The sequence below is a fragment of the Chamaea fasciata genome, unplaced genomic scaffold, assembly GCF_029207755.1.
Source record: "Chamaea fasciata isolate MVZ Bird 193981 ecotype frontalis unplaced genomic scaffold, bChaFas1.0.hap1 SCAF_7, whole genome shotgun sequence".
Classification (NCBI taxonomy): Eukaryota; Metazoa; Chordata; class Aves; order Passeriformes; family Sylviidae; genus Chamaea; species Chamaea fasciata.
This window is the reverse complement of record NW_027094092.1, coordinates 33,771,166-33,793,689: the sequence shown is the minus strand read 5'-3', so window position 1 is coordinate 33,793,689 and position 22,524 is coordinate 33,771,166. Positions and strand designations below refer to the sequence as shown.

Genomic DNA, 22,524 nt, shown 5'->3' with positions numbered 1-22,524 from the left:
TGTATTTCTTCCTGTTGTTGGTACAGAATGTATGTGTAGAATAAAAATCATAATTTTGTATGGAATATGTGTTTGCTCTTTTGGTTGGATGCCATTTTATCTAGGGGTGTGGCCATGTAAAATACGATATGGATTGTATGAACTTGATTTTGGCACAGAATTGTTGCAGAGGATTTGTTGCTGTGGATGTTGTCAGTTACTGTACATACGAATCTGATAGAGGAAAATTAAAAATGCCACTCGATTTTTAAAATGTATATTTATCCATCAAGTGTGCATTTGGTGCTAAAGGTACATTTTCATAAGCCTGTGAAGATATATTGAGAGATTATGTTATTTCAGGGTCCATAGCTATGACTGCTCTTTAGAGACAGCGTAAATTATTCATTGTAACATTGCAGTTGACATTAAAGTTGGAAGGGTGTCTGATACATTGATTAAGCTGGAGTCTTCTGGGATTTGTCTAAAGGAAGACATATATTGTATATTTTGTCATGGTTTTTGTTTGTTGTTTGGGTTTTTTTAAACAGCCCTTTTACTTTGACCTGTGAAATGGGTAAATGCCTCGTGGCTATAAATCTAAGTTTTGTGTGCAATAGGCATAACTTATTCCTTATTAATAGGAATAACTCTTGAATATATGAAGTGAATGAAACAGGGGAGTTTTGCTGTATTGTCCTGTTGTGTCCCTGCTCCCTGGACAGGATATTTCTTACACAAATGTAGGTGTTACTCCTTGGTCTACCTGCTAATGCCCTCGTATTGTCTTAGTTTCAGGCATGCAACTAATGATTCTCCTAATGTTTTCACTTCAAATAAAGCTATTCCAGTCTCTTTCTTGGCAAAATGTAAAAACACAGAAGTAGAGAAGGATGTTTTTTGTTTGCTTGGGGTATCTAGGTTACCATAATTCTGTCATCCTTCACTGTGCTGTTATACTGTTTTTCTCAGAATTTAATGTAGAACTGCAGAATGTCAGGATGTGTTTTACAGGTATCCCATACATTGATTAATACCACACTGATCTGTAAGAGATACTAATCTAAAACTTAATGGTTTGTTCAGATCCATAAACCTGATGAAATTTTGCCCATTCTCAAGAAGCTACTACTTGTTCCCTGCAAGGAGTGTAGAGGGAAAAGTGATATTTTATTTATTTTTTTCTTTTTATTTTTAAAGGCGGTCTTTTTCCCAGCAGGCAAAAACTTAACTCGACAAAGTTTCTGCATTGCCATCTCCATGGCTTGATGAAAACTTTCTAGCTATTAAAATGGAGTAATTCTGCCACTGATCACTGATTCCAAATTACTGTGAAAATAAGTAAGAAGGAATTACTTGAGAGGAGAGGTGAAAAGCCAGTAGTTTCCTTTCTAGGTTTTTTTTTCAGCTTTCTTTGAGGCTGAACAGGTCAGTCATTAAAAAAACCCAACCAACAACAACCCCCCCCCAAAAAAAAAAAAAAAAAAAAACCAAACCCACAAAGCCCCATAAATTTCAAACATACAAGATCTGTTTGCTGTCATGGTTTTCTTAACTGGATTCTGTCAGGAGAGCAGAGCTAAGTTATCAAGCATAGTGGGGCTAAAAGCTGTGGATGACATTTTTAATCATTTTTGCAATGATATCATCCCTTGAACAAAACACTGGATTGGTGTTTTGTTCATTTTATTTTTCTTTGTAATTTCTTAAGTTTGCAGAAAAAACTGCGATTTTGGAAGCTTTGTTGAACTCACCCATTTTGAAGTTAGTGATGCTTGTAACTGCTGGAAGATTCTTGGAAAGAAGTATACAGCCTGTCAGAAATGTGTTCAGGTTGTGTTATTTGCCAGAAAGAAATCTGTATTTATTTAACTGCTGCAAAGTATCAGGACACTGCCAACAGATGGTTTACTACTTTTACATGGTGCTTGTTTTCCCTCAAGATAAACATTCATATAGTAGTTCGTAGAAGTGTCTGATCTTACAGAGGTTTAGTATCCCCAGAACCACATCTATTTCATTCTTAAAAGCAGTATGCATTTTGCTAGTAAGTTATTCTTTTTAGGCATTTGGTGTGACTGAAAAAAAAACACTATTTATACTTTCTGGGGAATGTTGATTAACCTTAGATGGATGAAATAAAATGCTTTAATACCTAGACGTTACGTTTTATTGTGTTCTCCCAATGGATCACTATGCTTCTGTACTTTTTGTCAGCATTAAAGTCATATAAAGGAACTTTTTTTTTCTAAGGTGGGTATTGCAGGTTGCAGTTTAGAAAATTGAAAACACTTAACCTGAGAGACCTGACTTTGTTCCCTCCTTCTCTTTTGGGATATTTAATTTAATGGATGACTATAAAGTGCAGAAATTTGCAATTTGTACCAGTATCAGTTATGTGAGGAGGAATGGAAATGGAACTTGGGAGGATTTGTAAAACCTGATTTCAGAGCATACTGAATTATACCAGGTGGAGAAAGCCAGTGGCAAGAGTACTATGTGCCAGCTGTTAGATCAAACAGTTTTGTGGGGTTTGATTTTTTCTTTCTTGAAAACACCTTCAACTGATACTGTAGAATAGCGTGTCTCTCTGGCAACCTGTACACTAAACTATGAATCTATATAATGTGTTTTTTCAATTACCAGTGCTTAGTAAGTCAGAATCTGGTTCCTGTGAGATGTCTTGACAGAGTAGGTGATGTGAGTTAGTGTGTTGTAGTTATGGGTGCTATAACTGCGGCAATATGGCATTGCATCATGTTTTGTATATCTCTGTAGGCAGCAGTTCTGATAGCAACCTAACAGAGCCTGACTTTTAACGCAACTTTTTGCTACCCTTCTGTTTCACCCATCCAATAATCGAGTCAGTATACCAAGGAATTTTATACTCTCTCGAGCCCCATTTGTTTTTATCAAGGAGAAGCCCCATATGAACTCCTGTTTTAACACGTTTTAGTAAGTTTGATTCTTTGTAGCAAGTTGCGATTTTGAAAAATTTTGTCTAGGTTGGCTCCATGCCATGTCTTCAGTCAATGATTTCAATATTTGATGAAAGTACATGACATTTTGGGTTCTCTCTTTAAAGCGCAATTTCATGATCCTTGTAAACTAATAGTGTTGGGCACCTGTGGGAGCCTTAATCTTACTACCTGCACTTCATTCCCATGTGCTGACACGCAGCTGTGGAGTGCACTATATCAGGGAGCTTGAGTGAAATCAAAACTAATCACTGTTTTTTTTAAGATAGCTTAAAACTGGATTAATTCTCGGCTAGTTCACTGGACTACCACAGAAGCGTTTATGCTGTCATAAGGAAGAGAAGCACAAAAAGAAATCGATAATTTCTGCCAGTACAAGTGCTCAAGGTGGTCAAGTTAAATGAGAAACAAACTACTGAAAGAAACTGTGCATGTTCTAAACTACAACCCTTTCAGCTAATTCCTCTTTCCTTGAGGAACATTGCTGCTCCTTCTCACCAGTATCCTTTAATTTCATATTTTTAATGATTTTTCTTTCCCAAAATATGGACAAACGATTGAACAAGCAGCAATAACTCAAATGCAACTTCAAACCAGTTGTTTTGGGTTTGTGATAAAGTATTAGGCCATGTAATAGGTTGGAACTTCTTTAACGGTGCCTCTGATGCTGTCTCGTGATGTTAGTCACATTGGGTTAACTAAGGAAATTAGGTTCACATGAAAGTAGCATAAGATGTAGGAACACAGAAATGAATTGGTATCTTTTAGTTCTCACTGGAGGAGTGAAAGGAAGCTGTGTTGGGTCTCAAACAATTTTAACTGTCCAAAGTGATGGCACACAGAATGTAACTCCTGACTTCTTCAGTGGGTGTCTATGTAGACAACTGCAAGTGTTAAAAGACAGAATTGGACTGTAAAACAATTGTACGGTGGGAGAAATAACCTTAAAGCAGTAAGTACAAAAATCCCCTTCTAAGTTGGAATGATTAATTATTCAAATGTCAAATGTCTTTTTTATTCTTCCCCACAAAAAGATTGAAGAACGTGGTAGGTGTTGAACTAAAGCTCGTGTTTTACTGACTATGTATGGCAATAGCTTTATAAGGAATATTCACTCCTTGTAGGAGTCTGTAGATCTTGAGTTGGTAGGGGCACATAAGGGTCACTAAGTTCAACTCCTTACTCCTCACAGGACTACCTAAAGCTAAACCATATGATAAGGGCATTGTCCAGGTGCTCGTTGAACTCTGACAGGCTTGGTGAGGTAACTTGGGGAGCCTGTTCCAAAAACCAGATAGTTCTTTCAGTTTACTCTGGTGCCATCAATGAAGCTGTGAGTCCAGGCTTGAGGATCGCATTTCAGAAAAGATGTAGGCTAATGAGAAAAAGTCTAGAGAGGTGAGGTGTTTGGAGGAAGAAATCTGTGAGGATGACAGAAGAAACTGTGACAGTCCCTCCTGCAAATGGAAGTCTAAGCTTGGGTGTAATAACTGGTCTTAAGATCTAGACACTTCTGAAAGATCCTAAGAATTAAGATAACCTCTTAAGACTAAGATTTCCAGTGTTGTTCTGCATAGTAGTTCTTACTGCTGTGAATGTCCCAGAGTCCTGGGGGACTCTCTGTGGCTTTGTTATAACATCTGGCAGTTCCTAAATTTCTTGGTGAATCTGTGTGATTCAAAATGTTCCTATTTCAAAAGGATGACTCCAGCACAGTCTTCCCAATAAGTTCTTGACTGACTTTTGGTAAATTGTTTTGTAGATTGGGTGGTGCTGTCTAATGTAGTGTTGTTCCATCTTTACTTTCAAATTCTTACATTTTTAAAATAATAATGACTTTCAGATTGTGGGATTCTTACCAGGAGAACCTGAGTGGGTCTCCAGCTGTTGCTCTTCACTCAGAATGACCTGGAGAGGGCTGTACCATCTCTGCAGAGATGCCTTTACCTCCATGGGGCAACTCCCAGAAACACTTTTAGCTTTTCATACCGGTTCCAGGGGAGGGCACATGTAGGGAACGCTGCTGCTTTGGGCAGTTAGGAAAATGCTGAAAGAATCAGTGTCCACTGATTCTTGCATTATTATTTTACTAATTTTTTATGAATATAGTCTTGATCCAGAATGCTATGTAAACATAAGCAGAAATAAATTTTAATTTGCTGCAGTTCTTGAATATATATTTTTGCTTGCATACCTATTGAAAATAATCTACTAACGGTCTGCAGCTATTCACACACAGAATTGCAGTACAGAAATGTTATGTCCTATATTAGAGTTGGATTTTCCCAGACTGCAGTATTCTAGGTTCACTTCAATATTACATCCTTTTTGTGAGCTGGATCTATACTGTTTACTAGGTCATTAGCTTCTAGATCTGGAATTGCTGTTTTCAGAACAAGAAAAAGCTTTACGACCTGGAATATATAGTACCCATCCTTCAGTATGTCTCTGGTGCCTTCTTATGCCACCTCCCACTTAATTTTCTGTACCGTTTGGAGACAGTTTAGGGGCACAGTCTCAAAAGAACCAAATGATACTGCATCTTCGGCTTCTGCTGCATCTGCCTTGAGGAAGTAGAGTTATTACTTACCATGATGCTCTATGATTGTATTTCACTCAGCAGAGCAGAGTGTGGAAATGAAAGCAGGTGCTCTGTCTTCCACATGAAAGTGGAACTGGTTCTCATTTCCACATTTGTGGGACTTTGGTGATGCCTCTGATAATCTGTCTTTGTAAGGAGATGTTTGGGTTTTTTGTGGGGTGATGGAGGAAGGTGTACAAAGCTTCTAGGTGTATTTTTTTTTTAAGGATTGTGTTACAGATTAAATAAACTCAAAGATACCTTCCTTTTTTGCATCCCTTTTTTACTGCGTCTTTATAAATACTTATTCCATTTAGAGCTCTTTTTCTCTTTAAATCTGTATGTCCATAAAACTTGCACAGAAGTCAAATAATTTTCCCTTGCAATGAAAGGTTATAGGAATTGCTCAGGGCCTCAGGCTGCCTGCCTCAGGTGAAGAAACATGTCAAGCATTGAGGTATTTACTGCTTTTCTCTGACTGTAAAGTCCTATTACTGTGCACTTCTCCTTTATTTTTTCCTTTACCAAAAACATCACATGTTCCCAGGCCACACAGTATGGTAGCTAGTATAGTCTTACCCGTTTCTTATGCTTATTCTAGGAGCTTTTGAGAGATTCAGTGATTCAAACCAGGCTTCTTCAAAGTTTTAGTAAACAATGCTGGTAAATTCCCATAATCAAACAACATCTTGATTAAAAACAAAGTTAAGGCTTGTATTTCAAATTTACAGTAAATTCTGCCATATGTTGGTCATGGATGAGATTGGCTACAATATAAAGATTCACTTAAAAGACAGAAAGAAGTTACTTCTTAGCACGTAAGATTCAAGTTCTTCATTTAGAAGCTGCTGCTCTCTGAAGTCTCCTTATGTCCTGTTCAGCTTGATTGGGCAGTTTAGTTTGTAATTACATATGTAAGTGAAAACACATTTCTTGTTTTTAGTTGCTAAAAATACAGTTCCAATTTTCATATGCTGGAATTAATACATGGTTCAAATGAACCAGTCTTAGCTGAGAGGTTATTTGGAAAAATAAATTGGAAATGGGACAGCCTACAAATAACTCTGGAGAATGATTGAGGTTTTTTCCAGTAAATACTCCTAAAAGTTGTAAACCTATGTTAGTAGGAAGTAATAGCAATTTTCTGGCTGCTGCTATTGTCCTAATTAAAATAAATATCTTTCAAGCAAAATTAGATTTGAAAATAGAAGGATGACATAAGATGATCTTATTTATTTTTCTGTTCAAGCATTTAAAAGATTTTACCTTGACCATTTCAGAATAAGGTTGATCCACTGATTTGATCCTTGTTTGCAGAGATAATTAAACTTGGTTTTATTCCTGTAGGATAAAGATATGCTTAATAAATGTATTGCAAACCAACTTCTGGGACTTGTATGTTCTAATATTTGTTCTTTAATGATTTAAAAATTAGTTGCCTTGGGGTTTAAATTATTTTTTTTGCTTTTTCCAGGCTTGGACTAGCTATTTGTTTGAGATGACAGCAAATACAGGATTTTGATGACGTGTAATATTCAAAGTAGTTTAGACACTTCGTACAAGTAAATACCAGGCAACCATTACAATTGCAAAAGCTGTTCTTTTGGCAACAGTGTCTTGCAATGATTTTGTAAAGTAAATGTCATCTTTCAGGATAGTGGCTTTATTAAAAGCAGATCTGAGTGCTTGCTAGAGTTACTATTCCAAGAATGGTTGGTTGCTCAGATGATTTCACACTGCAGGCAGCATTTCAGTGGTTAGGCTGTCCTGTGAGCCCATCCCTGTTTGTGATTAAACTAAAGATCCTTGAAAACAGCAAGGTTTAGCACACTGAACATTTTTTTCCTCTTTTTGGAATCCATTATGTCCTTTTCCGGCTCTTGCTTTGTATTGTAATTTACTCCTATTTGAATTCTGCATGCTGAGGATTAGTTTTCCCAGTTCTTTCTGCATACCTATACCCTCAACAAAAATACTGTAAATCTCCTTTTTTTACACTCACTTGCATAGAGTCCTATGAAATATGTGGGTGTAAAGATAAATCAGCCATTTGCTGGCTGTGTGCCTGAAAACAGTCTGATATTCTGGCTGACCAGAAAACTGTCCAGTTTGGGTTTTTTTGTTGTTATTGAACGTGTGGGATCCATTAAGGATTCAGCTTAATTATCTTGGTTTTATTTAATCTTCTTTTTAAAAAATTGCTTTTAATTGCTGTCCCCTCACCTACTTCTAGAGGAATAGTCAGCTGTTCATAGAGGGAGTTTTTAGTGATAGAAATATAATGGAGAAGAACTGTAGTAGAGAAAGATGTGAGAAGATGCAAATGAACAGCGCATTGCAGGCGCTTATTCAAATACACACAGGAATCTTCCCTCTCCGTGTTTCTTTTGTATGCTGGGGGCACAGTGTAAATGCAAACATTCTGTTCTATAATGCTATAATAGATGGAGTGATAGATTGCAGAAGAAAAATGGGGTCTTTGTTTACCCAAAAACATCATTATAATAATTTGAGTGGAAGTAAATATGTATAACAAAGCATGTGAGGTAGGAAATCTGGTCTCTCTGGACTCAGGTTTACTGGAACTTTTAAATCCCCCTTGCCTCAGAGGGGCTAATGTTGCAAGCAGAAGTGGACTGTTTCAGAGTGCTCAGAGATCTTCCAATTAAGTTTCTCTAAAGCATTTTATTTTGTATTTAATTAGAGATGGGAGGAAAAAATTTGTGTTCCATGCATGAGTTCATACGGGACTTGAGTGGAAACTGCTGATGGTTTGAATTTGTCCTGGAACATGAACCAAGAGAAAACATTATTGTGCAAAGAAATGCATATACAACATGAAGTTGTGCATGTACAGGCAGTGGTGTTGTTTTTTGGGGGGTTGTTTTTTTGTTGTTGTTGTTGGGGTTTTTGTTTGTTTGTTTGTTTTTATTTTTAATGAAAAGAGGGATTTTGTTGGAGAATGGGAAAAAATGAGATTTATTCTTGTTCCTTGAGGAAGTTGTTGTTTTTGGGTTTTTTTTCTAGATTCTCTGCCAGAGATTGTATTATCTCCACTTGTGAAAACAAGGTGCATTGGAAGGCTTTACGTATTTAAACAAAGGTCTTTTACATACATCTATTAGCACATAGGGAAAAAGTTGTTTTATGAATTGAACTTGAATGTTTTATGAAGCTGCTGATTTTTTGACCTATGAAAAACAACTTCATCTAAACTATATTGACATCTCAGTCTCAGAAGTCTGTTTGTGCACAAGTACAGTTAGTTATTTTCTTTAAGTAAATAGGCTTCTGTGGTTTGTGTTAGTGTCAGTTTTCACATCAGATTTGGCAGTTGTGTCAAGTACACACTGTTAGATTAATTGTTTGAATATGGCTCGTGAAGTTGTTGTCAACCCGAGTTCTGGGAACAGAATGATCGCAATCTCTGAAGCCAGGAATCTACACTTTGATTGGAGGTTCCAGGCACAATCCAGGAATCTACTGTGTCCGTGTACAGCTTCTGGTAGATGTATACAAAACCAGCTTAAAGTCAAGGCCAATAGCAGCATGCAGCCATAAATCACTTAACATTTTATGATACTGTAGGTAAGAAAAACTTGCATCTTCTCTTAATCCAGGAAGCCTTTACATCCCTGAGTAATCTTTGAAGTCATATTTTATGTTACAATCCATGACCATTAAGAAAATGTCTGAAAACATCTATTCAACAACTCAGTTGCATAATTAACAGCATCAGATCATTGCAATCTAGAAATCACTTTTTCAGTTGAGTGTCACTTGAGTGTGTTTTGAACTGACAGCATTTCTGTGTGTCTTCCCAAAAAGCTATTCATTGAAAATTCTTTAGGCACATGAAGGTCTGGGTTTTGCAAAGATTATCAGTCTCTCTCTCAGACAGGAGGAGGTCTGTGTGTTTCAATCCACAGCCATTAACAGTAGCCTTGAATTAAAAAAAAAATTAACCCGAAAGTTTGTTGCAACGTCCCAACAGTTTAAGTGCTGGTATTATGTACTCTGCAAATATTTCTGTAACGCAGAAGAAGAGAGAAGTATGTGATGAATGTGAAAACAACACATTTTTTCACAACTTTTTCTTTAAGTAACTACCATGTAAGTTTATTCTTTTGATTCTGTTTTCATGTTGATATATTCATTGTTAAAGGATAGGTAACTAAGATGTTGGGAGTTATGAGATCACACCTTGTCAGGAGCTACACCTTGTCAGGAGCTATACATTCTTTGTTCCTTTGAAATTGGTCTGGATTTTTCTTTTGATGGAGTCAGCTTTTAAATGCAATTCAGTTTTGTAAAGGTTCATGTAAAATGACCTGATGGTAAAACATGTCAGAATTCAAATACCTCTCTGTTGGTTAACTGAGGTATACTGTTACAAATTATTTTGGCACAGGATTCTGTTTGCATCAAAAATTAGCAGGCAGTGAATTCAGTTTGTTGTGCTGTCTCACATGCACTTTTTTTTTTTTTTAATTTTCCCATTTTTTTTAAGATAAGGTCATAAATAGTGACAACAAAATATTGAGACTGAAAGTGTTAAGACAATTACTTTGCTGGTAGTATGCATACAACAAATAATGGATCCATGACTCTCCTGGTTTCATAATCTAATTTGACTGTAGTCTATTTACATTTATTTTCAGTTATGGCAAATTCAAGTGATCCCACAGGCAGAAGTACCAGGCAGTTCAGGCCATCTTTGTACTAAGAAAGCTAAGGTTGTCAGAAAGATCTGTCAGCTTGAAAGTCTTAGTAATACAGAAAAGTGGAAATTAATGTATGTGCATTGGAGTGTCATTATAATGGAACAATTAAAGGTGTCATTCAGCAGTTTCCATGAATGGGGGCCTGTGTATGTATTACAAGACATCAGTGCAGAACTAATTGGAGTTACAGCTTACACAAAGAACCTCTTAATGTCCCCTCTGAGTTCTCCCTCCTTTAGTTAGGCTCTTCTGTAAGCTGCAGTGAGGTTTGTTTTTTGGGATGTGCATGACTAAGCAGCTTCCCTCCTCCCTCCCTGTTCTCTACAATAATTTTTTCCTCTTTGAATGTGTATGTCTCTCCTGAGACAAATGTCTCTCCAAAGTCAGCTATGCTGTTTCATTACGAAACACACTGAGGAACTGACCTGGGTCAAAATTGCATAGCACAAAAGTAGAGGTGTGGTTTTGTCTGCGTTGACCCCGATGGTATCTCTGACACTGTCTCCTGTGCAGTTGCCCAGTCAGTAATTCCAGAGTTGAGGAGATGAGGTGCTAAAGGTGCAAGAGCTGTGCAATCAAGTGCTGTCACCAGGAGCACTGCTCCTGAAGGAACAGTCTCACCAGGTCTGAGGCTTTCTCTGTCTTCTGTGAACGTGACTTCTTGTGTGCCAGCACAACCACGGTGCTCCTTCCCTATGCCCTTGCAGGGCTTTCCTTTTGTATGTGGGACACAGATCTGAGTTTCCCTTAGTTATCGGAGGGGGAATTAATGAAGGTTTTATGCTGCATGAGGTTAAACAGGGTGTTCCTCTGAGAATATTTTGCAACATACTGAAGTGCTAGTGGTTCTGCCCAAAATAAGCTAAGCTAGTATAAGCAGATTTAAGAAGTGTGGAGAACTACTTCAGTGAAGACATTTAAATAGGAAAATTCTGCCTTTAAAAATACGAAATTATTTTCTAAATCCTTTGAGGCATTAAAAACTTTCTTTGAAGGTCAGAGTTTTTAACACCCATGTAAGTTAGGTGGACTTTGATATAACTTAAGAGTTACTAATATTGTTTTATATTTATGATTTTATTTTTAGAGAGCAGCAGTCTGCTATACCTGTGATCTACAATGAATGCCAAAGCTGCAATCAGCAAAGAGATTTTTGCCCCACATGATGAAAGGATGCTGGGAGCTGTTCAAGTGAAAAGAAGAACAAAAAAAAAAATTCCTTTTCTAGCTACTGGGGGTCAGGGTGAATATTTAACATACATCTGCCTGTCAGGTAAGTTAAATGACTTTTGACATCCAGTTATTAGTTTAGGTTTATTAGCTGATTAGCTGGTGCCTGTAGCAATAAGGAGCTGGGTGATTCCAATCTTCATAATGTAATGAGAGAATTATAGCACTTATACCTTTTGTCTTGAGGACCCACATGCTCTAGGCTATTTATATTTATATACTATAATAAATTGAACAGGTGCTTTCATTCTTTAAAAACCCCTAGGTGTTCTCTCACAGCACAGCAGCTGCAGAGTATGAACAAAGAGAATAGTTGGTAACAGTCTTTCCTTAGTCAGATTAAGATATTTCTTAGAAGGATGAACTTTTCAGGACATTAAGGTGATATACAGTGTAATTTTTTATACCGTGTTTCAATGTCTGCCAACTGAGCGTGTGTGAATACCTTTGGTATTTTAGGGCGAGTCACTTATGTTTTTAGGCCTATCAGTTGCTCCCTTCGAGTGTTTACATCTTGCATCTTGGAAGTACAGCTAATGGCCAGAAGAAATGTTTTGTGACTCTCAGAAAAGTACGATTATTTTTGGACTAAATGAGAGAGTTTCGTGGACTCTTTCTAATTGTGGTGGGTTTTTTTTAAGTAGTGTTAAAACTTTCAAAGCATAGAAGGTGAAACTCAGTGACTCTACTACTGTACTAGCGCATCACACGTCTGCCCAAAAAATATGTACATTTACTGAATGTTGTTGGATGTTATTTAGATACATATGTACAAATATGTTAAAATACAAGCTGCAGAGGAAATGCACATGCATAGTGAGGTCAGTGAGACAAAACAGAAGACCTTTCATTTACAGCTGAGTATTTTGCTTGTCATTATAGGATCATAGAATATCCTGAGTTGGAAGTGACCCACAAGGATCATCGAGGCCAACTCCTGGCCCTGCATTTTGGTAAACCCAAAACTGGCACCATGTGTCTGAAAGCATTCCCAAATGCTTTGTGAACTCTGTCGGGCTTGGTGCTGTGACCAGTTGCCTGGGGGACCTGTTTAAGGGTTTGAACACACTCTGAATAAAGAACCTTTTTCTGATACCCAGCCTAAGTCTTCTCTTACAGAGTTTCACGCTATCAGTGGTCCTGAGGGTGTAGAGATCAATGTGTGACCCTCTGCTTCCCCTCCTGAGGAAGCTGTAGACCACAATGAGGTCTTCCCTTAGTCTCCTGTTTTCTAGCCTGAACAAACCAACATGACCTCAGCCATTCTCCCCACATACAGAGCTTCAAGGAAGCATTTAAAAATTGATTCCCCTAGGCTGTTCCATAGACCTTTGGTTGGGATACTCTGTTTGGATGTAAGAATTGCATGCTTCAGTCTTCTCAAGGTGTAGAGGAAACTGATCTAGGCCTCTCAACTTTTAAAGAAATGTTCAAATCACCAATGCTTTTAAGCAAAGCTAAACACTTCTTTTAGCAGTCATATTTTTCAAATGTCAGTCCAGTTTCTTTCCTAAGTGTTCTTGTAAAGAGCAATCATGTTCTGGGTCTGTGCAGTAGGTTTCAGGATACAAAAGGTGTTTGATACCCATGTTCATGATTAAAGGTTAGAAATATGATCTATGCTTACATTTTTCTGTAGGCTAACTATTCAATAGGTCGGGTTTTTTGGTGGGGGGTTTAATTGCCATTCTGTAAAATTCAGCTCCCCCACCCTATATTCATATGTATCAGTCAACACAAATTTTAAGACAGTGAATGCAACACAGATTTTAAGACAGTGAATGGTCCCTGACTTAAGCAGAGTTTGTCAGTTATGATAAGGAGAAGCATCCAGGTTCTAAATAAAATCACTTTGTGGGAGACACTGAAAAGCTGCATATTGGTATTGCGAGAACCCTCACATGTGGCTCACTACTCATGCGATTTTGCACAGATCTGAGACCAGGTTTTTTCATGTGCATTTATAGTTTATATTATAAGAGTACAGTACGATTGGTAATATCAGTAGGCATCAAAGTGACTGGGGAGAGGACTGCCTGGCTGTGTTTGATGTCACATTCCAAACAATCTGATCAGAAAGATTATGTAATGCAGCAGGGTCAAGTGCCATTAGTTGCTTAGTAGGGAATCATCAAAGGCACAAAACCAAGCATTGGGGAACAAGTATTTATCCCACTGTGTTTAAAAGAAACTGTGATGAGGATAAACTAAATTTTGCCTATTCCTGTTGGCTGTGAAGCAATAATGGTTTTAGTTGCAGCGGGAGTCACAGAAAAAGTTTTTGTTAAGGCTGAGTTAATGTGGGCATGGCAATTTAGCTGTGCCCCAAAGTGTCCAAGATGGACTGTATCTTGGGACGACAGAATATACTTAATCACCTTCCATTTTTGATGTAATGCGTACAGTGAAGCAGACACAAGGGTGGCTAGCTCTGGATTTGTATTTCTATTTCAAGCAACGTGTTCTTTAGTCCTGAGTGTTGCAACCTATTTCCCTGCAAATGCCTTTATCAGCCTTTGACTCTTGTCCCATTTTTGGCAGGTTTGCTATGTGTTAGGTAAACAAAGTGACTAGAATATCTCTGTATTCATATTTTTCTTGGACTTCCTGAGTTTGGCCTTTGCTGAAAGAAATTCAATAACTTATTCTTTAGAAGAGAATTTGTCAGTTGAAAGAATAGAAACTGACTCCGAAACTGACTCCTTATATACTTAAGGGGTATAAATATTTGGGAGTATAAAACATCTTGTCTAGTTGTAGTTTCATCCAAGATGTGGTACAGAAAATTAAACATCAGCCACTGTAACAGTACTTCCATTTACTGCTCACTTTGTAACTGAGAAATTACACATATTGTTATAACCAGAGTTACATGTTTTCCTTTCAGTGTTGAACTGAAGTTTGGTGTTGAAGATACATTCTATCATAGTTTTTGTTTATTTGAATTTCTGAAAGCATGGATAGAGATGCTGAGCAGGGAGAATGCCCTTAGGCCTCAGGGATGGGAGAGTGAACCATTAAAAGAATCAAATATCGAGCAGAGCAAGATGGGAAAGTAAGGGAGATTCTTCCTTAATACTGGTGTTTGAAGTATGTACTGGGGTGTTTTTTATTTTATGATATTGAATACTGAGTTGGTTAGAAATAAACATTAATGCTTGAAAGAAGTATACCTAAAGCCTGTAATCTGAAACTGGAGACAGATTAAGTTAAGAACGCTGTAGCAAGACTGCTTGCCAACCTGGTGGAAACCAAGCAGCTGGGTTATCTGCAGCTTTCTAGCCCAGTGTTGGAGCTAGGCAAGTTAAACTGGCAAACAGAGCCAAGACAGATCTTTAAGGAGTTATTTAGTTGAAGAACAACAAGAAAGGAGTTGGCAGATGGGAAACACCGAGGTGGGGTGACTGTAGGCAGAGCAGAGAAAATGAACACTGGGATTTTTTGTAATGTACAAGAGGATTTAACACAGAAAAAAGACAAGAAATTCAAAGCTGAAAGTGGATATTTATCACCTCCTCCACTCTAGCAGACCTAGTGAGAGTTATTGGATCAGTTCTAAGTTTTAGTTTTGTTGCCATTGTCTTATGTAATTGAAACATACTTGTTTAAAATAGTTCTTAGCCTTATTTAGAATTCTGAATTAAAATAAAAAACAGTCACTTCAGAAATGTAGGTCATTGGCCTACTTGCTTTTGCAGAGTTCTGTGTTCTTTCACACAATCATTGTATTTTTTTAATTAACTTATGTTATTTAAAATATTTTTAATGTCACAATGCCTTAGAAGTAGTCTAGTTTGTATGGATGAATGTTGTGTTGACCTTTCAGGATTAAATATCTCTTGCAGTTGTGGTGAACTGAATGAAACAGGTGGTTCCTTTTGAACCTGAATTCTTGTGTGTCATAACCCTCAGTTTAGTTGTACCAATGTTTCTGGTACTTCTGCTGAAAACCCTGGAATTAGAATGTAAAGCTAAAGTTCTTTAAAACCAAGAGTGAAGCATTTTCCCCCTGTGGTTGTGACTTTTAGTAGTGTTTTTTCTTTGCCATCTCCAAATTAAATTAGCACTGTCAATTCAGGGCTCTTTTTGCTTTGATGCAGAAGTACAGTCTATCAAGAATGGTGCTAGAACAGCGAAAAGGAAATGCAAAGAAATCATAAGACATAATATGCAAAAGTAAGGTGCACATGCAGAGGGAGAGCATGTTGGGCTTTTCCCCTTCTTTAAAAGTTAACCTTGTTGACCATATTACAGACTTGTTGAGAAGATGGGGAATCAATAACATAGAAAGCTTTTTGCATTTATCACAATAAGCTCTTGGCTTTTGGGTTTTTTTACTTCTGTTTCTAAGTATACAGGGAAACAGAGCTTAGTTTATGCAGTTAAATAGTTCTGTGGATATCCTCATTTGTATGCTTACAGCTGATGCTCAACCACACCACTCAATTGCATTTGCATCATGAGCTTTTGTGCCTTGATATCTCGTCTGTAATGCCATGGTGTCGCAAAATTGTTTTTCCAGTTACAAATTTGTTGTTCCTTCCATAGTGGCTGCTCATGGAATAGAATGATACCCAGGAAGGTTGCTGCTTTTGAAGTCACTTGATGTGGCTGCCAGAAACTGGTCATAATTTCATGGGGAGTTCAAGGACAGGTTAAGTACAATTGACTTTTCAGCACGGTCACCGAACTGAAATTGGGAACTAGTGAGAAGGAACTTGTTATCAAAAGAATTCCGTTTTCTCCTAATGTGCTCTTATTTTCCATTTGAGTTTTACTGAAGTGACAGTCTCACAGTTTTTTTTCAGAATTTTCTTATTGAAGAAAACATCCCATTTTCAGGAGCTTATAGTGCAGAGGAGTCTCATGTTTCCTTTTCAGGACATGAGAAACCAAGTAAATGTCATTTTCCACTGACTTTCCCGGATAATGCTCTGTTTGTCTGCCCATAGGTTTTATTGATTTATTAGTGAGTGTTTTGTGGGCTGGGGGTAGAGAGGGTGGAGGTGGTATTTTCCCCTCTGGTTAAGCGTTGTGAAAATGTTACTTCAGTGTTCGTCATATGCACTTTCAATCCAACTCACTTAGATGTCAGACTCTATTGAATATTTGATTATTTATAAGAAAGTGGTCATGACTGACATAAGAGATTTGGTCATCCCAGAAGAGCACACCAGCTAAATGGTGGTCCAGTCTTTTGCAAGCTCTGTACCTGGACAGCTCTTTGCAGACAGCTGCAGGCCAGTTGTGGTGCTTTGCCCAACCCCATGGACCCAGAGTGGATCACAACTGAACATCTGGGCACAGACTGGGATGTTCAGCAAGGGCTGAACATAGTCCAGTACAAGTGTTTTGTTGTGAAAGTTTGAATTCCTTTTTTCAGAACAGAGGAAAAAAAAAAACCCAAGCTTCCTTCTTCACTATCTTGACTTAGCAATGGCCTCTTTAAGGTGAAGGTTTAATCATTCAGGAATCTGTAGGGCAAATAATGTCTATCTCCTCTTGCTGTGGGCTCAGTGACCTATATTTACTGCTTTAAACTGACCATAAGTTGGATAATGGAAAGCACAAGTTTTTTGAATTGTCGCATAGCATGGTTCCATTCATGTACTGTATTATATGTGTCTAAATAAATATATATTAAATGTACACATGCAGCATAAAGCATCTAGGGCTAATATTAAGCTGTCAAAATATAATTGCCTTCATCTACTTTTATTAAATTATTGTCATACTGAATGTAGTTCTTAACCAAGACTCTTTCCTTTCTTCGTCACAACATACTTTGTCTTTGTTAGGTACTTCTGGGATTTTAACTCCAGGGTTCCCGTAAGGAGTTTTATAAAATCAAATATTAGTTGCTCATAATGATAATAAATTTCAAATTCCATTTTATAAAAGAAATTTAAAAATCTAATGTTAAGGGTCTTTGAAAAACAACTGGTGCATTTTTGAGTGGAAGACAGATTAACCTTCTCTTCTTCATTATTGATCTTTCTGTGTTTATTGAAATAGACGAGCGAAAATGATGAGCTGCTTTGGAGGGTAGGATGCATCTATTGATTGTAACCTTAGTATGTCTTGATGCTCTGATCTCTCCTAATTCTATGTTGTCCAATGTAATGTAACCAGTCCTTTTCCACAAGAATTTTGTGTAGAAGGGCATCTTGTTACAGCAGAGCTACAGAATTATGTATTTGAAAGCATTTGGTCCTAAGATTGGTGTGTTTTGGTTTGCTTTTTTTTTTCCTCTTCTTAAGGTGTAGGAGGAATGTATGTGTGCTCCTGTGCATCCTCCCAATACCCTACTTGATCTTATTCATATGCAGAAAATATTTTCTGAATTGCAAGCTGAAAGTGTGCAGTTCTGTGTCTGCTGTTTAGTGCCTTTTTTTTCTTTTTTTTCCCCAGATCCTTCAAAATAGATTTGTAGCAGATTGATAAAGCTTAACAGCTTACCGTGCATCAGTGGTGTTCCCCAGAGCTCAGTATTGCACCCAGTCCTGATTAATATCTTTATTTATCATCTGGATGAGGGGATCAGGTTCATCCTCAGACAGATTACAGACAGCACCAAGTTGGGCATCTGGAGGGCAGGAAAGCACTGCAGAGGGATCTGGGCAAGCTGGATCAGTGGGCCAAGACCAGTGGTATGAGGTTCAACGAAGTCATGTGCCAGATCCTGCACTTGGAGCACAAGAACCCCAGGCAGCCCTACAGGCTGGAGATAGAGTGGCTGGGAAGATGTCAGGTGGAAAAGGATCTAGGAGTGCTGGTCATCAGCCATCTGAACATGTTCCAGCGTGTGCCCATGTGGCCAAGAAGGCCAGTGCCATCCAAGTCTGTGTCAGCAACAGTGTGGGCAGCAGGATGAGGGCAGTGACTGTCCCTCTGTACTCAGCATTTGTGAGTCTGCACCTCAAGTCCTGTGTTCAGTTCTAGGCCTGTCACTGCAAGTAAGACATTGAGGAGCTGGAGCATGTCCAGGGAAGGGTAATGGATCTGGTGAAGGCTCTGGTGAGTAAGTCCTGTGAGAAGCAGCTGAGGGAATTCGGGTTGTTTAACCTGGAGAAAAGGATGCTCAGGGAAGATGTTACCACTCTCTACAACCGCCTGAAAGGAGGCTGTAACAAGGTGGGGGTCAGCCTCTTCTCCCAGGCAACCAGTGATAAGACAAGAAAATGGTCTCAGGCTATGCCAGGGAGGTCCAGTCTGGACATCAGGAGGAACTTCTTCATAGAGAGGGTTCTTAAACACTGAAATGGAGTGGACTGCTCAGGGTGGTTGTGAAGTTACCATTTCTGGAGGTGTTCAAGAGAAATGACTGGATGTGGCACTTAATGCCATGGCATAGCTGACGTGATGATGTTCAGTCAAAGGTTGGACTTAATGAGCTGAGGTGTTCTCCAGTCTAAATGATTCTGTGACTCTGTGAGCACTTTCAGTTTTTTAAAATGATGTGTCAATACACAGAATTTATGTTACTAATGTTGTTTTCAATTCTATTCAGACTTGATCTCTTGAATTTGCTTTTCTTTCCACCTCAACCAGACATAAGATCCTTGGAAAGATTTCCAAAATCTCAAATGAGATATCTTAGAAAAATAGGAAGGGAAAAAGTGTGAGCAAAACAAAGACATTGAAAACTTGATGGGAAATATGAGGCATCAGATCTGTTTATTCAGTCGTATGTAAAATGGCAGTAATTAAAAGGAATAAATTCAATGTTCATAAACACAAAGCAAGTTTTTATCTATGAAACAAATTGGTTGTAAAACTGTAGACTGGAAGTTCTACACTGGGAGCTGGTTGTTGCCCCATTCATCATAAAGGAAGCTTGATGAGATTAGTAGTTGGACTTTGTGGCCTTTTTCATGGAGGTATGCAAAAACTACTGTGAAAATTACCATGCCAAGTAGTTGTGTTGCAGACCTCCTTGCTCCCCTCCATGTTGAGAAGAGAATGGGGGCTCTGTAGAGTTTTATCCATTTATTGTGATTACTTGTGCTACTTTATTGCTTTATCCATTTATTGTAATTACTTGGGAAGTTTTGTATTCTTCAAGAGCTGGCAGCACCTTATTTCCGTGGCAATGATGTATTTCAGTGCCATGGTTTGCCCAGAACATGGCAGATGCTTGCATCAAGTTTAATGCCAGGTTAAAATATTTGAATGTCGTGTTGTCTTTGGAAAGAATTTGCTCATTCTTTGTCCAAGTGAGGCTTTTGGCAGGTTTTGTTGGTATCTTGTATGTGATAAAAATGCAGAGCTGTAAAGTAAGGCTGAACTTAAATTTCCATGGTAGCCCTCCCTTCAAGCTGGAGTACAGCAACCATGCACATAAGACTTGTGTATCCCCTAACTTCTAGCTTTGGCAGCAGCTATTCTTGTGGTACCAAAACAGTTAAAACTGCTGTGTTTTGTTTTGCAATAGGATTCATTCTGAACAGTTTTCTTAGTTTTTGTGGTGCTGGAGTGTAGTATGTATAATACCCTGACTCACTGCATTATGGATTGTTGAACTGGAATCATCCTGGGCAGAAAACATCTGAAATGTTCCCTTAACATTGCATTTCAGAAATCAACTTCTGTTGATTGCTGTATAGTTCTGCCATAGTAGTAGCAAAATAATCTTGTGAACAAAACCAGAAGTTCTTTCTCCTTGACCAGTGCTTACTGTATTACAGACTCTTTTAGTAGATAAACATCAGATTAAAATCTTATCCTTCTATAGTACTCCAAGCTATATGAGTCAAATCCTGTAAGTTTTCACCATACATCTGGCCTTCAAATACTATACTATCGAATAATTTTCGATACAGAGCAGCACATAAGAGGTACTTAACAAAGGAACTGCAAAGCTGATTAGAATACTACATCAAGCTTCTCTATCATTAGGTAGGTTTTATTGTTGCCTTGACAAAGAAAAAGATGAATAATACAGTTCTGATGTCTAAATATTTTCTGTTTGGGACTTTATTCTGTAAATAATCCTTTTAAAGCAAGTTAAATTGAAGAAGAACAGATCAGAACTGATACTTGATTTTCTGGTGTGTTTTTCCTGTATTCCCCAGTTTATGCAAACTGCTGCCAAAGGAACTCATATACCAGTCAAGTAGCAAGATACACCTGAAAAACAGAGTAAAGGGGGAATTTATTAATGAACAAAGTCTGTCTGATCTTTCCTCACTGTTCTAATATCTGAGTGTTTGACTTTTGCAATAAAAACAAGCTCATATTCTCATGTATGCGTGTATATGTGCTACTGTGAACAAGTGCTCTGCATTTACAGCATTGTTTTTTCCTCCAGCTTACTTTACATTTAGATTTTTAGTAATTTGTTTTTGTACTCTGATTATGCGTATCCTAACAAGATGGAAAAAACAATATATGAAGGGTGGGGAGGCTGAGAGAATATAAACTATGCAAAGTTTTGTTGGCCTTGTATCAGGGAGGAGCCTACCCATTAGTCCAAGTTAAAACAATCTCTTGTAACTGTTTAGCTGGAACAACTTCATAGAGAATGTCTGGCACACCCAGTCAGCTGCTTTTCTGTTCATTAGAGCTCAGCAGTACACAGTAACTCTCAGTAGTCTCAGGGAATGACAAAATTAAAACCCTACAAATTCTCTAATGTTACTATTTTAAAGAAAACTTCATTTGGGTGAAAATTTTTGGGGCTGAGTCTGAGAAAATTTTATAACATTGTGGAACATACTTGTCAGGCAGTGAAGTTCCTTGGACATTTTTAGCCCCTAATTCTAAACAGTTATTGGAATATTACTTTAAGCATTTTGTTCTCCTTTCGTATTGTCTGCTTAGACCTGTCTTCAGAGGACAGGCTCAGCAGGAAGAGAAGCTGCAAAATAAAACGTCTTGCTGGATGAAATAACTAGTAAGTGCCTTTGGTGGATAATATGATATCAGCCCCTGCTGTGTTAGTTTTCTCAAATCTGTGCCTCATGTCACTCTGTGGAACACAGTAGTAACGGCAAGAACAGTTTTCTGTGACTGGATCAATGACTTGGAAGAAAACAGAACTGTTAAAAGAACATTCTCTTACTTCTAGCAAGAGAAGTGTTTACAACATGTATGTTTACACAAATGCTTTTTATGCTTTTTCTGAGTGAGGCAAAAAATTGGAAGCTGAAATAAACAAAAACTTTCAACCTCCAGTCATTATATTTATTCACTTGCACTAATGACAGATTGCTAAAGAAAGCTTGGCTGTTTAAGTGTCTGGAAAAAACTAAAGATGTCTACTATCTTAGAAGATTTTAGGCAGCTGAAATGTATTGAATTTGCTTCAAAAGAAGACAGCATCTAGGTGGAGAACTCTTAGAAGTTCTGGAATAGTTTCTGCTCTGCTTCTGTTTCTTTATTTTTGTATTCACATATCATTATTTCTTTTAAGAATAGTTTTCTTAGGTTTTGCACACATAAGTTTGCCATACAAATATGCAAACAGTCCTTCAGCTGTACCATTTGAGGGAATGCTGCTTTTTTGCCCAGTGTTCAATCTGCAATGAAAGGTAGTTGGGAAACAAAAGAACAAAAACTGTCTTTAACTATGGGGAATATATAATGGGTTGGGGAGATGGTTTGAATTTTGTTAGGAACTGGAAAAAGGGAGGGTTTTTACAGTGGCATTAGGAAAAGTCTAAACTCATAAACCACTATATGTATTTACTGATAAAACTTTTCATGTTCTATTCATTTGGATTCCTAAATATTTTTTTTAATTGAAACTTAAAAAATATGTTTTCCTGTCATCTCCTGTTTTTCCCTGACTGCCCAGAGATTAAAAAAAAGTAAGCATGTTTGCCTTTGGATTTTATGTTGCACTTTGGAAATACTGAATCACGTAATCATTTAGGATGGAAAAGATGTCTAAGATCATTGAGTCCAACTTTGACCAGTCATCACCTTGTCAGCTACATTTTAGCACTGAATACCATGTCCATTTTGTCACACCTCCAGGGGTGTGTTCTGTGATTGGAGTTCATATAATTTTTAAAGAAAAGTGAGGTTT

At 37.7% G+C, this 22,524-nt stretch overlaps 1 protein-coding gene across 4 annotated transcripts in view; it reads left to right on the top strand.

The window, feature by feature from the left end:
* The window catches only part of STXBP6 (syntaxin binding protein 6), a 102,338-nt gene that overhangs the window by 28,669 nt on the left and 51,145 nt on the right, over nucleotides 1-22,524 (top strand). For 3 of the 4 annotated variants that reach the window (XM_066188351.1, XM_066188349.1, XM_066188350.1), the window contains one exon: nucleotides 11,350-11,535. In XM_066188351.1, coding sequence (XP_066044448.1) covers nucleotides 11,382-11,535 — 154 coding nt within the window. In that variant the 5' untranslated portion in view covers nucleotides 11,350-11,381. Of the gene's footprint in view, nucleotides 1-11,349; nucleotides 11,536-12,374; nucleotides 12,446-22,524 lie in introns of those variants that run through there. The other variant, XM_066188352.1, reaches the window with a different exon arrangement.